Raw genomic sequence first — 16683 nt, forward strand, 5'->3', positions numbered from 1 at the left:
TGTAGTTTAGAGACTGTAGGTACCAGCAGGTCTGATAACTGCAGACTCTACCACCTGTAGTTTAGAGACTGTAGGTACCAGCAGGTCTGATAACTGCAGACTCTACCTCCTGTAGTTTAGAGACTGTAGGTACCAGCAGGTCTGATAACTGCAGACTCTACCTCCTGTAGGACATTTAGAGACTGTAGGTACCAGCAGGTCTGATAACTGCAGACTCTACCTCCTGTAGTTTAGAGACTGTAGGTACCAGCAGGTCTGATAACTGCAGACTCTACCTCCTGTAGTTTAGAGACTGTAGGTACCAGCAGGTCTGATAACTGCAGACTCTACCTCCTGTAGTTTAGAGACTGTAGGTACCAGCAGGTCTGATAACTGCAGACTCTACCTCCTGTAGTTTAGAGACTGTAGGTACCAGCAGGTCTGATAACTGCAGACTCTACCTCCTGTAGTTTAGAGACTGTAGGTACCAGCAGGTCTGATAACTGCAGACTCTACCTCCTGTAGTTTAGAGACTGTAGGTACCAGCAGGTCTGATAACTGCAGACTCTACCACCTGTAGTTTAGAGACTGTAGGTACCAGCAGGTTTATTAAGAGCCTCACACGGGGCACCACAATTTGGGGTTTTTGCAGAGTTAAATTTGGTCATCAAATTAACATTGATTATTTTCTTTATTCAATTATTAATATAAATTAGCAATATTATTAAATATTAATACACCTAGGGGCACCACCCTGATATCAGAGAACAACCAAATATTACAATATCCGTCTTAAATTAAATTATTAAATACTAATATTAGCTTTGCATGAGGTCAGTATGACCAGCATCATGTAAATGATTTGTTGTTGTTGTTGTTGTTGTTGTTTAGGGCTCTGCTGGTTTACTGTCTAAAACATTACAAAGGAGACGATAAGATCAAGAGCTTCATCTGGGATCTGATCACACCCACCAAAGAGGGCCAGGACCAGGCGCTGCTCAACCACTCAGGTTCGACTATAACAACACATTCATCTAAAAGCTAAACGTTTTCTGACCATCCCAGGATGACTCTTGTGGCGTGGATTGAGGAAGTTGTCTCTTTGAGTCGATTCATAGAAACAGATTAGCTTAAGGTGATGGCTTCAATGACAACGTTTTTAAACCACGTCTTTCCAGGTCTGTCGGCGCCGGTCCCTCGTGGTCGTAAGGGGAAGAAGCTGAAGAACCAGCTGAATGTTCCCGAGCTGAAGAACGCCGACTGGCTGGTTCACTGTAACCCGGAGGTCGTTCTGCAGGACGACAGCTACAAGAAACACCTGAAGCAACACTGCAACAAGTCAGTTTCCTCCTTACTCAGTGTGTTTCCTTTAACACGACCAAAACCGCCGCCGTCTGTTTGTGACTTCACGCTTATCTAGGAACTCAACAGAATCCCCGAACTTCCACCTGATGTGTTTTCGGACTTGTCTCCGACCTTACTGTCGTTCCACACGGACGCCGACCAGCGTCAGGACGTCGTCCCTCACTGCTCGCCGTCCTGACTCTAACGTCCTTCTCTCCTCAGGGTGCTGCTGAGGGTCAGGATGCTGTACTACCTGAAGGTGGAGGTTTTAGGTGAAGCTGCAAATCAGTCTATGGAGGGAGTTCCAGCCAGGTAAGAGACGGCAGCTTCCTGCATCTCTTCATCATTTAGCTTTAAACCATAAATGTCTCAGTAAGGCGTGCGTCCTCATGGGCCAGGCTCCCGGAGAAGATAGAGGACAGATGACATTAAAGGTACAAAAAGTTAACAACGGAAAAATCAAAATAAAGAAGACATGATGAGACTTTGAACAGTAACATCATCACATGGATCCAGAAGGTCGAGCACAAGGTCAGATCTGTCCTGACACCTGAAACAGATTCATGTCTTCACTGATTGTCTGCTCGGGACTTCAGCGTGCTGACTGCACAGACTAATGTGTGTGTGTGTGTGTGTGTGTGTGTGTGTGTGTGCTTGTGTGTGTGTTTACAGTAAACTGGAGGTGTCACTCCCCGACATCGACTACATCGAGATCCCGGCGTCGTGGTGGGACGCAGACGCAGACAAGTCTCTGCTGATTGGAGTCCACAAACACGGTGAGAGCTGCTGGAGACGAGCAGCTTCACGGTTTACTGACGTGATGAAAACATGAAGCCATGTGAAATGATGTGACTGATGGAGAGTCCTTATTTAAATGTGTGTGTGTGTGTGTGTGTGTGTGTGTGTGTGTGTGTGTGTGTTCTCGGGCAGGTTACGAGCGCTACAACGCCATGCGAGCCGATGCAGATCTGTGTTTCCTGGAGAGAGTGGGGATGCCTGACGTCACCGCGCTGTCTGTTGAACAGGGAGGAGGGGAGGGGCCTGCAGAGCTGGCCGACAGGTAGCACACACACACACACACACACACACACACACACACGCACGCTCAGCTGTTTAAATTAAGCCGTAACGTTGAGCAGAGCTCTGAAAGCTGGACGCTCGTTCCCTCACAAAAGCTGCAAATTCAAACCACACAGGTCACTTTCTTCACTTTCTTCACTTTAACCTGCACAATGTTCAAAATCCAGAGCGCCGAAAGGCGGCGTGTTAATCGTGTTTCCTGGCTGCTGAGCGATGAAGAGGAGCTCTTACACTGATCCGTTTGATCCGCAGAAGAAGAAGTCAGGGATGACTCTTTAGAGACACGTTTCCCTCCTCTGGAAACTTTACCAAAGATATCACAGCTCAGCTCAAGTGGAATACAAAGACTGTGATTCTTAAAATGTGTTCAGACGCAGACTCAGAGTCTTTGTGAAGATTTAGAGTCCAGTTAGTTTAGAGGTCGACAACTCTCATCTGTTCCTCCTTTCAGTGTTTGCAAACCAGAGGAGACCAAGGACGACGCAGAGAGCAAAGCTGACGGAGGAGAGGACCGAGACGAGAGCAGCAAGGTAAGCACATGCTGAGGTCACATCCTGAGGTCACATCCTGAGGTCACATCCTGAGGTCACATCCCCAGGTCACTTCCTGAGGTCACATCCCCAGGTCACTTCCTGAGGTCACATCCCGAGGTCACATCCTGAGGTCACATCCTGAGGTCACATCCTGAGGTCATATCCCCAGGTCATATCCTGAGGTCATATCCTGAGGTCACATCCTGAGGTCACATCCTGAGGTCACATCCCGAGGTCACATCCTGAGGTCATATCCTGAGGTCACATCCCCAGGTCACATCCTGAGGTCACATCCCAAGGTCACATCCCCAGGTCACATCCCCAGGTCACATCCCCAGGTCACTTCCTGAGGTCACATCCTGAGGTCACATCCCAAGGTCACATCCCCAGGTCACTTCCTGAGGTCACATCCCCAGGTCACTTCCTGAGGTCACATCCCCAGGTCACTTCCTGAGGTCACATCCCCAGGTCACATCCTGAGGTCACATCCCGAGTTCACATCCCCAGGTCACATCCCCAGGTCACATCCTGAGGTCACATCCCAAGGTCACATCCTGAGGTCACATCCCAAGGTCACATCCTGAGGTCACATCCCAAGGTCACATCCTGAGGTCACATCCTGACCTTGATGGACTCTTCTCAGAGAGGCTGCTTACAGATTTCTTTAAACATAATTGTTAGAACATGAAACATTTCATGAAGTCTTCTCTGTGAGAGCCAAGAGACTCATGTTCAGTGTTAGCGTGTTCTGTCTGCTCTGTGAACATGTGAACATGTGAACACGTGTTGGATCTGTGGTGATCATGCACACTTCTGTTTGATCCTGCAGGGAGAGGAAACCTGCTCCAGCACGGACACTTCGGACAAACCGGACAGCACAGGAGCAGGTGAGAGCTGCTGCTGACACACACACTGTACGGGGGGGGGGGGGGGGGGGGGCAGGGGGGGGGTTAATGAGTCATCAGTTCTGATTGGATGAAGGATAAGAGTCATTGACAGTAAGGCGTGTCAGCATGGTGTCAACCTGCACCGTTATAATCTGTAAATCAAAGAGGTCGTGACCTTTCCTGACCTCTGAGGCTTCCAGCTTCCTGTCCCAGTGTTCAAGTCTTCATGACTTTCACCTTCGACCCCGCAGAGCGCCGGGAGCCGATGTGTCCAATAAGTTTGGATAGTTTCTCTCCGTCTCCGTGGGAACGTTAGGTCATCGACGGCGATGTCTGACATGTTTGTTCTTTAGCTCCTTGAAGGCGCCGTGTGTGACACGTGACAGCGAGGTCATTCTTTGTACCCGTGTTAACAAGTCGACCTCTGACCTCGTCTCTGTCCGTCCTCCACAGACTGTCAGCTGTCCGGAGACTTGTGCGCTCAGGACGCCACACTGGTCACCACGACAACCACCGGAACCTGTACAGGCGTGGCTGCCCTCCACGTGGTCCAGGCCCGCCCCCTCTGGCCCACGGGCCCCGCCCTGACGGCGCGTCTTCGCCGCCTGATCACCGCCTACCAGCGTTTCACGCTGCGCCGCGAGCCGCTGCTCAGACACGACTTCCTGCTGCACGACGGCCTGGTCGGCATGGGGATGGGAGGAGGCGGAGCCGCTCACGGTCATCACGCAGGGGGGCCGTTGGCGTGGCAGCTGGGGGAGGAGCTAAGGAGGTGCACTGTGGTCGCCACCGAGCCGGACCCTCTGTTTCTGGAGTGGCAGAGAAGGTGAGTGGTTCTGGTCCAATCAGTGAAGGTCCAGACTTCCTCCCGTCTTTCGTGTTGCTCACGTTGGCTCGTGTCTCAGGTGGACTCGTCGGGAGCAGGCGGACTTTTACCGCACGGTGTCGTCGTTCGGGGTCGTGTACGACCCGGAGAGGAAAACCTTCGACTGGTCTCAGTTCCGAGCTCTGGCCCGACTGGAGAGGAAGACGGACGAGAGCCTGGAGAGATACTTCAACTCCTTCGTCAACATGTGCAGGACGGCGTGCAAGCTTCCTCCGAGGAAGGAAGAAGGTACGGAGTGGGAGGGGCCTATTCAGGGGCCATGCACTGTCTGCACGCCACCTCTGCCGTCTCCGTGCTTTAACCGACCTGCTGCTTCCTGTTTCCTGTTCTCCTCCACGTTGTGTGTCTCAGGGTTGGTGGACCCGTCCGTGCTCGTGGAGCCTCTGACGGAGGAGCGAGCGGCGAGGACGTTGTACCGCATCGAGCTGCTGCGGAAGATCAGAGAGCAGGTGAGTCGTGTGAAGATTCAGACGTTGATATTTACGCCTGCTCCTCTCTAACCTGCCCCCCCCCTCCCCCCCCTCAGGTTCTCCGACACCCTCTGATCTCGGCCCGCCTCCAGCTGTGCCGCCCCTCCCTCTACCTCCCCGTGTGGTGGGAGTCCGGGAAACACGACCGGGACCTCCTCATCGGGGCCGCACGCCACGGCTTGAGCCGCACCGACTTCTACATCCTGAACGACCCCCAGCTGAGCTTCCTGGAGGCTCACAGGAACTACGTCAGGGGTCACCCCTCCCACCTCCACGCTCAGACTCACCATCACCCCCCCCACCCGGGGTTAACCACGTCTCACCCTCACTGCTGCCTGTACGACTCCCCTCAGCCCCCTGAATACCCCCACCAGCACCACGCCGTGCCCCCCTCGGCCCCGCCCTCCTCCCACCTGCACCCTCCCCCGCCCGCCTCCCCCAGCCTGGGGATAGTGCACGGCTCCCGGGGAGATTTCCTGGACTGCCCCCCTCTGGACGAGACTCTGGAGCTCGGCGCTTTGCATCACGACGCCATGTCGGCCGACGGTTTACACGGAGGGAAGGCCGCCAAGGACGCCCTCAACGGCTTCCCCTTCAACTCTGCCGCAGGAGGACAGAGCATGCTCAACTCGTACGGAGTGGGCGGAGCCGACCTCGACTCCAAACTGAGGAGTGACGTCCTGGTAGGCGAGCAGGGCTCGTCGGAGGAAACGGGTCTGATGGCGCCTTCGGTGGAGCTGGATCAGCTGCAGGTACGCTGAGCTTTAACGTGTCTGATGCTTAAAGGAGTCTGCTGTAAGTCCACGTTGATGTGAGTCCTGGTCTCCCTGCAGGCTCCCTGGGACGCCACAGACCACTCCAGTCCAGCGCACCACATGTTCAACGAGTCCGATCCCATCCTGGGTCCGTCGGCTCTGGAGCCGGGCTTCCTGGAGGAGGAGGACGAGGAGGCTCAGGGGGGAGACCGAGGAGCGGAGGAGGGAGCCACTCTGGAGGAGTGTCTGGGTCTCCCCCCGTCCTCCTCGCACCCGTCTGCAGGAGACGCCGTGGAGCCGCTGAGCTCCAGCTACATGCTCTTCAAGGTCGGCTTGTTCGGCGAGCGCGAGCAGCAGAGATGCGTCAGGTAAATACTCACTTCCTGTCTTCTGTCGTTTCAGGACATCGGCGTGAGCGAGGAGCCCAGCGCCGATCAGACCGACCTGTCCGTGAGCCCGCCTCCTCCCTACGTCCCTCCTCCTCCGCTCTCTCTGTCTGACATCGCCGCCCCCGACCCGCAGGATCGACTGGGCCACTCTGATGTCACTGACAGTCTGACCAATCCTGAGGAAGAGGAGGGACAGGACGGGGGAGCCGGCTTTGAGTTTGAAGACAAGGAGGAGGAGGAGCAGAGAGAGGAGGGCGATGAAGAGCGAGGTACCTTTTGTCTTTTAAAACGATCACGCTGTCCGCATGGCGGCGCTCCTCTCTGACAGCTTCCTGGTTTCCTGTCACAGGCGCTGGTCTGGGCGTCCTGACTCCACACATGGACGGGATGGAGCCCGAGCCGAGCGACGGACCGCAGGACGAGACGATGGAGGTATCGAACCAGCTGTCTGCAGACCTGGAGGAACGCTTCGACCAATCGGAGCAGAAGGCGGAGTCTCTGCAGGGCGTGCAGGCCTATCTGGGGAAGCTGCAGCAGGAGGGGAGCCTGGTTTGTCCCGAGTCGATCGAAGAGCCCGGAGAGGAGGTGGAGGGGATGATTTTATATCAGCCCGGAGAGGAAGACTCTGCAGGCTCCGACACGCTGATGGAGAATCCACCTGGAGCGTTTGTGCACGGCGAGGACGGCGAGCTCGCAGATCAAGTGGACGAGATCTCAGGAGGCCAGATGGACAGTGTGTCTCTTCTGAGCGCTCCCCTGTGCGACCACGACAAACCCAGTGACTGTCAGAGCATTTATTCCCAGTATGCAAATCCGTCCTGTGCCTCCGTGTCCTCACCTGCAGCAAAGTCTGAGGACGCCGCGTCACCCGGAGACGCGTCACCCGGAGACGCGTCACCCGGAGACGCGTCTGCTGGGATCAAAACGGAGACCTGCGACGGCCCAGCTGACCTCCGTGACGTCAAAGTTCCTCCTGAGCTGTCTGACGCTGTCGACATGAAGCCTCCTCTCCTACCGGAGCACGTCAGAGACCAGGATCAGCAGGACCTGCCCATCAAGAGGGAGGAGACCAAGACCGGGACCTTAGAGGACGTGGACCCCGACAGCTCCCAGGTCAAACAGGAACTCTCCCACGTTGTGAAGTCGGAGCAGGAAGAGTTTCCTGTCAAAGCAGAAACTCTGGATCCCAAACCTGAAGACCTGAGCGTCCCCGTGAAGCCCGAGAGCGTGGACGCCAAACCTCAAGTCCTGCAGCTCGCCGCCTTCTCAGGAGTCAAACCCGAAAACAAAGCGCTCGGATTGGCTGCTTTTCCAGACGGATCCAGACTGAAGACGGAGACCAAGCCAGAGCGTCTGGACTTCTCCACGTATCCCGACAGCTCCCAGATCAAACCCGAGGCCAAACCCGAGAGCCCGGAGTCCAGAGCCGGACCCGAGGCCAAACCCGAGAGCCCGGAGTCCAGAGCCGGACCCGAAGTCAAAGCTGAGAGCAAACAGGAGCTGCTGGAGGCCGACAGCACCGTCCTGACCCCGAAGCTGGAGCCCGCCGACGGGCTGGTGGACGCCACGGGGACGCTGATGGTGAAAGGACAGGTGAAGGAGGAGCGGCCAGCGACACCAGGTAAGAACCAAGTCGTCACCTTGAGACCGACCAGGTCCATCGCTGCGACACCTCTCACACGTGTCCTCCTCTTCCTCAGTGTCTGAAGGTTACGCCGGCAGCCCGAGGTTCGCCGCTCCGATGTCCATGTGTGAGATTCCCGACAGCCTGCATGACAGCAGGGAGCCGACCATCGCCCAGCTGCTGCAGGAGAAAGCTCTGTACTCGTTCTCCGAGTGGCCGAAGGTCGAGCGAGTGTTTGATTTAAAACATCTTCATCATCTTCATTATCATCATCGTGTCTTTAGCTCACGCCTTGTTCCCTTCCCTCGCTCCCTGCAGGACCGCGTCATCATCAACCGCCTGGACAGCATCTGTCACGCCATCCTGAAGGGCAAGTGGCCGTCATCGAGCGAGCAGTACGACTCGCCCGGCTCGCTGCCCGCTAACGCCTGCCTGGCTAGCACGTTAGCTCAGCAGCAGCAGCAGCGAGCCGCCTTCCTGACCACCACGGCCTCCAGCTCCGCCCACAGCCAGGCCAGGGTCCAGCAGGCCGGTCCCGGGCTCGGCTTCTCCATCCCCCCGCCGCTCACGAGACTCCCCAAGGTGAGCGCTGTGACCTGCTGCCTGTCCGACCTCAGCGTCTGTCATCCGTCCATGTTTCTGTTTCTCACGCCATGGTTCGAGCAGAGAGACGCCTCGTCCTCTCAAAGACAAACGCCATGTTTCCTGTCTCACCCAATCACGTGTTAGCTGACCCTGTCGTCCTCTGGTAGAGCGCGCTCGCTGGGCGCTGCTGCGTGACGTGTCCTGTTTGTTCGTGAGCTCCTCTCGCTCCGTCGCCGCCACGTCAGCGTCTCTCAGCGTCTCTTTCCTTCTTTTTTATTGCATCAGAGATAAAACCAAATTAACGGCGCTCGTCTCTGTGACAGCGACCTCTAGAGGCGCGGAGGTCGTTGGCGTTCCACGACTTTCAGGGAAACGTTGTGTGAGGGACGGAGAGCGAGGACCATCTGTGACGTCTTCTGTGTGTGTGTGTGTGTGTGTGTGTGTGTGTGTGTGTGTGTGTGTGTGTGTGTGTGTGTGTGTGTGTGTGTGTGTGTGTGTGTGTGTGTGTGTGTGTGTGTGTGTGTGTGTGTGTGTGTGTGTGTGTGTGTGTGTGTGTGTGTGTGTGTGTGTGTGTGTGTGTCCCGGTCCATATGTGTGTTTAACAATCCTCCATCTCTCTCCCATTCCTGTCGACCCCTCACCCACCCTGTCCACCCTGACAGTACATGCAGCGGGGCGGGGCTTGCGGGCGCGGAGCTTGGCGCCTCACCTCCTTGCCTCTCTTACAGGAGAGGCTGGTGGCTCCGCCCTACCTGCCCGAGCTCAAGCGAGCCGGAGGGCGGCGGTTTGACTACGAAGCCGCGGCAGCCACAGCCGCCGCCAAAATTCTGGCCGGGAAATCGTTGGCGTCTACCGCCACCACCAGCTCGGGCGGGGCCGCTCCTGTGGTGGCCCCGCCCTCTCACCGCACGGGAGCCATGTTGATTAACGGCTGGCAGGAAGCGGCCATCGACCTGACAAAGTCGTCCGGAGAAATCAGCACCAGCAGTGGCGCAGGAGACGCCGTGGCCTCGCCGGGAGGGGGTCACAAGCTGCCGCCGCCGCCGCCCATCACCGCCCCACTGACCGGCTCCGTGGGCATCGACATGGCGGGGATCCTGCAGGCGGGGCTTATCCACCCTGTGACGGGGCAGATCATCAACGGGAGCCTGAGAGGAGACGACTCCCTGAGGAGGAGGAGGGGCAGGAGGAGAAACGTGGAGGCGCTGTACTCTGAGTTCACCAAGAACAGAGGACTGCACCTCCCCGACACACAGGTGCGTGGAGGACAGGTGACCACACCCCAGTGCATTGTGGGGGATAAACCTTGAGAGTCTCTGTTTGTGTTTGTCTCTCTGCAGGGCCGTGTGGAGGTGATCAGCCACTCCTCCGTCTCCTCCTCCACCTCCTCGCCGTCCCCCTCGCCTTCAGACCGACCTGCAGGCCCCCCCACGCCATCCTCCTCCTCAACGACCACGCCCACCCAGACGCCTCCTCAGCCCGAGATCGTGGCCATCGACAGAGAGGCGGCGAGTAAAGGTCTGATCGAGTGGCTGAGGCAGAATCCAGGATACAGCATGGAGCTCCCGGCGTTCGCTCACGTGAGGATGATGATTGGTTACTTTGGTCGTTAGCGTGTTGGCGGGGGGGGCGTTCTAATTCTCTCTCACCCGCTCTGACTTCCTGTCTCTAGTCCGGAGCTGGTCTGCTACACGGTTTCGTGGAGCGTCCGAAGCAGAGGAGGCATCGCTGCAAAGATCCCACCAAGCTGGACATCAACACTCTGACGGGGGAGGAGCGAGTTCCCGTCGTGCACCGAGGCACCGGGCGCAGGGTGAGGAAACAGGAAGCAGGAAACAGGAAGCAGGAAGCATGTTTAAAGGGAGACACAGCACCTCCCCTTTAAGTTTAGTGTCGACCTCTTTGTTGTTGAGAAAGGTGATGTCAGAAGTCCCGCCCCTTCCTGAGGGAAAGCTGGCGGGCGTTTCAGTGTGCTGAGTGCTGAAAAGGTTCAGACACACAGGAAGGAATCATCATTCTTCTTCTCTGGTTGTTTTCTCGCCCTGCAGCTCGGAGGTGCGATGGCGCCGGCCATCAAGGAGCTCTCCAGGTGGCTCGATGCAAACTCAGAGTATTTTGTCGCTCCGGACTGGGCCGACGTGGTCAAACACTCGGTGAGTAATGTCTCCTCAAGACGTCCTGCTGCAGCTTCAGACACGCCTCCCTCTGCTTTAACTCCTCCCCCTCCCTGTTTAACTCCTCCCCTATCCTTTAACCCCTCCTCCCTCTGCTTTAACTCCTCCACCTTTAACCCCTCCTCCCTCCCCTTTAACCCCTCCTCCCTCATCTTTAACTCCTCCTCCCTATCCTTTAACTCCTCCTCCCTCATCTTTAACCCCTCCTCCCTCATCTTTAACTCCTCCTCCCTCATCTTTAACCCCTCCTTCCTCCCCTTTAACTCCTCCTCCCTCATCTTTAACTCCTCCTCCCTCATCTTTAACTCCTCCTCCCTCATCTTTAACTCCTCCTCCCTCATCTTTAACTCCTCCTCCCTCCCCTTTAACTCCTCCTCCCTCATCTTTAACTCCTCCTCCCTCACCTTTAACCCCTCCTCCCTCATCTTTAACTCCTCCTCCCTATCCTTTAACTCCTCCTCCCTCCCCTTTAACTCCTCCTCCCTCATCTTTAACCCCTCCTCCCTCCCCTTTAACTCCTCCTCCCTCATCTTTAACCCCTCCTCCCTCACCTTTAACTCCTCCTCCCTCATCTTTAACTCCTCCTCCCTATCCTTTAACTCCTCCTCCCTCATCTTTAACTCCTCCTCCCTATCCTTTAACTCCTCCTCCCTCACCTTTAACTCCTCCTCCTCCCTCACCTTTAACTCCTCCTCTCCTCCTCCTGCAGGGTTTCCTTCCTGAGGGAATGTTCTCTCGGATCCTGACAGAACCCGTTAACAGAGACCCTGGTTCTCGGCGTCGAGGGCGGCGACCTCGCAGTGAGATGCCTAAGCCCCTCCTCTCCGTCTCAGACTCCGCCTCCTCTGGCCTGGGTCCGCCTCTCTTCATGAATGGCGGTTTGATCGGCAGCATGGACTCGATGGTGGCCATGCAGAACCTCCGCGGCGGGATGGGTATTCCCATCTCGGGGATCATGGCGGCCGGATTCCCTCACGGTTTTTCTGCGGCCGTGCAGGCGGGAGGAGGAGCGGCGGCGTCAGAAGACACAAAGAATGGATTGAGCATGTTACCCATGATGCTTCACGGCATCCCACACCCTCATGGTGCTGCGATCCCGCAGCACGCCTTGTTCAGCGTCAGTGCAATGATGGCACACGCCCCGCCTCCTCCTCACCCAAGCTCCACCTCCTCCTCTTCTACGGCGTCTGCTGCAAAGGTTACCACGACGACAACCGCGCCGTCTACGTCTGAGGCAGCCAGCCCCTCGTCGACGACGCCTGCCGAGAGAGAGAGCGCCGCCTCCTCCGGGTCTCCTGGAGCGGAGAAGGAGCGGAGCGTGGAGGAGAAAGGAGGAGCAGACGCAAGTAAAAGAGCAGGAGGGGCGGAGTCAGCGGCCATCATCACCTCCACCAGCAGGGCGCAGTTCGGCTCTGCTCATCTGGGCGGCGGCGCGAGCAGCCACCTGACCTTCAACCCGTTCCTGATCCCGGGCATGTCGCACAGCCTGCTGTACCCGCACATGTTCCTCCCGCACGGCGGCATCATGGCGCTCCCCGCCATGCCTCCGGGAGCGTTGGACGGCTCCCCGGGGAGCCCCAAGAGGAGGAGGAAGAGAGGGCGGGAGGACGGCGAGAGAGAGGAGGAGAGGGAGAAGGCGGAGAGAGAAAGTACATTTAAAGCGAGCGTGTCGTCCTCCTCTCCCTCCCTCCCCTCCACCTCCGGTCTCGCCCTGACTGAGGAGCACGCCGCGGCGCCGGGGCGTGCGGAGGAGGAGCCTGCAGAGCTCCAGGAACCAGACTCCCATCAGCACCCTGAGGGCGCAGCGGCAGAGGAGAAGGAGGAGAGAACGGGGGACACAGGAGAGGAGGAGAAGCAGGACGCTGAGGAGCAGAGACAGGCGGGAGGAGAGGTGGCGTGAGGAGGCGGAGCTCCTCCCCCACTGAGCAACCGTGTAAAGTTTGTGCCGTGTCTGTCAGTCCATGTCCATGTAAAGACTTTTACTATGATGATGACTAATAATGATGATTATATTCGACTTGGTTTTGTTTATATACCAAGACCCCGCCCACTCCCCCACAAGCTCCGCCTCCTCCCCCTCCTCCTTGTATACAAAAACAGCTAGTGTAAGAAATCTTCTGTGTATTCTTCCCCTTCATTCTGCATCCAGACTGAGTCACACACACACACACACACACACACACTGCAGGAGAATATATGGCGTGAATATTTCCGTTTATGACCTCAAAGGGACGGCGTTGGGCGTTGAGGTGGTCGTCGTACGTTGGCGAGCACCTGTGTCTCTCATCTTCAGTTTTCATCGTCACACTCCACCGAGTTCATCTCGGAGCTTAAACCAGCATTCCCCGACACGTGACGCGCCGCCGTCTCCTCCCTGAGGTCGGAGATACTCGCCGTTTAACCACGCGGCGTGATCACGTGTTACTGGAGGACACCTGTAGAGGGCGCCGCGCTCAGGTGGTACAGGAACTGTCCTGTAAAGATCGATCAGGCGTCGTGACGTCAGCTGATTGGAGGACAGAACGTCTGCACGGCGTGTGAACTGGGGACTCTCAGACGCTTTGACGGCGTCCGTGGACGTTAGCGGGCGCCACGCGTGACGTGAACGCGCGGTTCAAAAGCAGAATATCTCCGACCTCGAGGTTTTAAACAAAACATGAAAGAAAAACATCCGTTTATAGTTTATAGTTTTTTTTTACTAAAAAATACAGAAAATCGTGCTGAAACTGAAAGGTCAAAGGTCACATGACAGGTCAGTTCAAGGTCATTTTAAGATGCTTTGGATTCTCAGCATGTCTCTATTTTTGAACTGGACCTGGATGATGGAGGCGACGCCGGCGTGGAGAGGAAACGTGCTCGTCTGCTTTCACAAACGCAGAGAACAATCATGAGATTTCTGTTTCTCATCATGTCGACATTTTTTTTATTTTTGTTTTCACAACTCAAAACACACAAAGTCACTTTGAGAGGAAGTCAAGGAGAAGGAACGCCTTCAGGCCACCAGGGGGCGGCAGCAGGCAGATGAGATTGTATCATGTAAGCAGGCGAGGCGGCGGGACGGCGAGGGGAGGGGAGGAGCCTTTGATCTCGTGTGGCGTACGCCAGCAGCAGAAGAGGTCGTGACCTGTAGTCGTCGTGTCATTGGTCGTCCCCCCTCACCTCGTGTCTTCGTCCCGTGCGTCCCGTCTGTCCACAGAAAGGGAATCGTTCCGGAGGAGGGATGCAGAAGTGGCGCTCTGTGTTTTCCTCACGTTTCATATTCACAGTTTTAAACGTGTAAATCTGTCGCTGTATATTTGCTGTTTTTATTTCTTTTCTTCTTTTCACCTTTTTTGTTTCTGCATTGGGAAAAAAAAATACTTGACAGAAGCAATGTTGGGCGCCATGTTGGGCGCCATGTTGGGCGTGGCGGTGTGTTTTCTGTACTGTACATGAACTGAACAGGGTGTGTATTTAGATTCTGTCATGTTTCGTTTTCATACCTGAAAACAGGATTTTTTGCACAGTGTCTTTTTGTGAACTTGTTCCTGTAGCTGTGTTTCCTTTCAGCGTGTGTGTGAGAGTGTGTGTGTGTGTGTGTGTGTGTGTGTGTGTGTGTGTGTGTGTGTGTGTCTGTGTGCATGCATGCGCACACGTTCGATGTCTCGTCCCGACAGGTCTCAGTTGTTGCCTTGTCACAAGTTTGTGGCTCCATATAATTTATTCTTCTTTGTTTCCTTTTCACCAAATATTCTTTTTTAGTTTCATATATTTCAAAGTAAAACGCCTTATTTAGCGAGTATTTGTGTTTGTATAGCCGCTCTGTTACATCTCCATATATGGACATGTTCCTGTGTTTGTTTGCGTAGACGGCCTTGGTCAGTGCGAAGGTACGCCGCCGCCGTCTCAGAATCACCTCGTTAATTCCCAACCAATCAGACGTCAAAGCACAAACGAGAGTTAACGAAACGTTTGGAACCAGTGCCTGAAAAAACCACCGGACAGTTTCTCTGCGGGCGCCACTCGTGCACCGTGTGGACGCCGCTCGTGCGCCGTGTGGACGCCACCCGTGTACCACGTGGACGCCGCTCGTGCACCGCGTGGACGCCACGCTGGGATCGTTCCGTGCTGGCCGGTGGGGAGGAGCGGGTGGGGGGTATCGTGCTGTTTGATCAGAAGCGTGACGCTCCTCGTGGTCACGCGGTCTCAAGACCACTTATTCAATCAGAATCGGTTTTATTGACAATTTACACGTGTGAGGAGGTTCATGTTGATGTGACAGAAGAAAGAAATAAAATATAAAAAAAAAAAAGAACTTAAATAAAATAAACGACTGATCAAGTTAAAAACATTTTTAAATCGTTTTCTCTCCTGGTCAAATGAACTTCACTGAACCTCTGCAGGGTGCAGAGACGCTGCACGGGGTTCATGGCGTGCCTGGCGGTATGGCGTGCCTGGCGGTATGGCGTGCCTGGCGGTATGGCGTGGTGCCTGGCGGTATGGCGTGCCTGGCGGTATGGCGTGCCTGGCGGTATGGCGTGCCTGGCGGTATGGCGTGCCTGGCGGTATGGCGTGCCTGGCGGTATGGCGTGCCTGGCGGTATGGCGTGGTGCCTGGCGGTATGGCGTGCGGTACTTTGGTCCCGCTGTGAGTTCTGATTCTCTACGATGTAAAAACGTAAAAGTTTAACGACAGAAGTTGATTATTGTTAAATCCGGCTCCACGCTGGTTCTGCTCGAGGCCTTCTGTTCGCCATCCGGCACCGCGTCCCGGACCAGAACCAGAACCAGAACCAGCACGCGTCTCCTTCTTCAAGTATTCCACCGTCTTCGTGTTTCGTTAATTAGCAGCCCGTTCGTCGTTTCGTTCCACGCCGGACGAGTCTGGCGCTTCGACCCCACGTCGCTCTCTCTGCTCGGACGCCATCTGGTGAAAGGAGGTGGCGGTGCGGCGTGCGAGGAGGCCGTCTGTCCACGCCACGCCTTCTCTAACAGTGTTCTGTCTGCTCGTGTCACCTCAACATGTGGTCAGCGTTGGATCTCATGATGTATTTATTGTATAGTTCTCGTCTTTACATGACTGACTTTTGTTACTCTTGAAAGTCCTGAAAGCATTTTTGGTTCACATGGAAGTTAAACTCTGCTTTGTCACTTTTTAACCTGCTATATAAAGATGTTTTTGAAAGTCCTCTGAAACCTCCACTTCTTGTCCAGCCGGGCCGACCTTCATCATGGGGTCAGAGGTCAGTGTGTGGGCTGAGGGTTGACACTCTACAAAGGGAACGAGACGAGTTCATCTCAAATCTACTTTAAACACTTTATTTGTTCCAGGAGGGAATTTAAATCCAGAGTTTGTAAACATCACAGGAGCTGTTTGATTGGTTTATTAAAACCTCCTGACGGGTCGAACAGGAAGTGACTCCAACACACTCGAGCTGCACGACCCAGTTAACACAGTTGTTAGCTGTTGATGCTAAATCTTTCTGCACACTTCTCACAAAACAAACCTGTTCACCTGATAACTGCTCTCATATCTGGCAAACCCAGGGGCGTCCAAAACGGCCTTCAAAGCCCCGCCTACCTTCTCTGGTCCAATCAGATCCAGAGCATTCAGGAGCAGAATCTAAAGTTAGAAGGAGGACATACTGGCTGCTGCATTGTTGTCAGAGAAGCTTCAACACAGCAGGTTTCCTTCATGATCACACAGGAAGAGAGCAGCTCTCTGATTGGCTGATTGATCACACAGGAAGAGAGCAGCTCTCTGATTGGTCCTTTAAACTAATGGTAATGAAACACGTGATGTCAGCAGAATGATCAGGAAATGTTTTTAGTTTTTTAGAGCCTTTTATGCCACAACTGTATCCACTCCTGAACTCACCTGCTGCGCTCTCATTGGCTGGAGGAAACACACCAGCTCCGCCCACAAACGTCCCGAGTCAAGCAGAACAAATGAGAAGAGTAAAGTCCAGTCAGAGTCTCTAAACCTGAATCCAACAAGC

The 16683-nt window shown here is 55.2% G+C and overlaps 1 protein-coding gene across 2 annotated transcripts in view; it reads left to right on the forward strand.

Moving 5' to 3' along the window:
* The window catches only part of chd6 (chromodomain helicase DNA binding protein 6), a 37961-nt gene extending 22089 nt beyond the window's left edge, over positions 1 to 15872 (forward strand). The window contains exons 23-43 of one of the 2 annotated variants that reach the window (XM_079341598.1): positions 871 to 989; positions 1158 to 1317; positions 1546 to 1635; positions 1996 to 2099; positions 2254 to 2383; positions 2855 to 2933; positions 3766 to 3823; positions 4277 to 4649; positions 4729 to 4937; positions 5061 to 5158; positions 5236 to 5931; positions 6013 to 6261; positions 6337 to 6592; positions 6673 to 7944; positions 8024 to 8169; positions 8266 to 8529; positions 9195 to 9788; positions 9873 to 10112; positions 10205 to 10345; positions 10581 to 10685; positions 11416 to 15872. In XM_079341598.1, the coding sequence (XP_079197724.1) occupies positions 871 to 989; positions 1158 to 1317; positions 1546 to 1635; positions 1996 to 2099; positions 2254 to 2383; positions 2855 to 2933; positions 3766 to 3823; positions 4277 to 4649; positions 4729 to 4937; positions 5061 to 5158; positions 5236 to 5931; positions 6013 to 6261; positions 6337 to 6592; positions 6673 to 7944; positions 8024 to 8169; positions 8266 to 8529; positions 9195 to 9788; positions 9873 to 10112; positions 10205 to 10345; positions 10581 to 10685; positions 11416 to 12606 (6574 nt within the window). In that variant the 3' untranslated portion in view covers positions 12607 to 15872. The remainder of the gene's footprint in view (positions 1 to 870; positions 990 to 1157; positions 1318 to 1545; positions 1636 to 1995; positions 2100 to 2253; positions 2384 to 2854; positions 2934 to 3765; positions 3824 to 4276; positions 4650 to 4728; positions 4938 to 5060; positions 5159 to 5235; positions 5932 to 6012; positions 6262 to 6336; positions 6593 to 6672; positions 7945 to 8023; positions 8170 to 8265; positions 8530 to 9194; positions 9789 to 9872; positions 10113 to 10204; positions 10346 to 10580; positions 10686 to 11415) is intronic. The other variant, XM_079341599.1, reaches the window with a different exon arrangement.
* Positions 15873 to 16683: the final 811 nt, after the last annotated feature.

Source organism: Symphodus melops (assembly GCF_947650265.1).
Source record: "Symphodus melops genome assembly, chromosome: 4".
Classification (NCBI taxonomy): domain Eukaryota; kingdom Metazoa; phylum Chordata; class Actinopteri; order Labriformes; family Labridae; genus Symphodus; species Symphodus melops.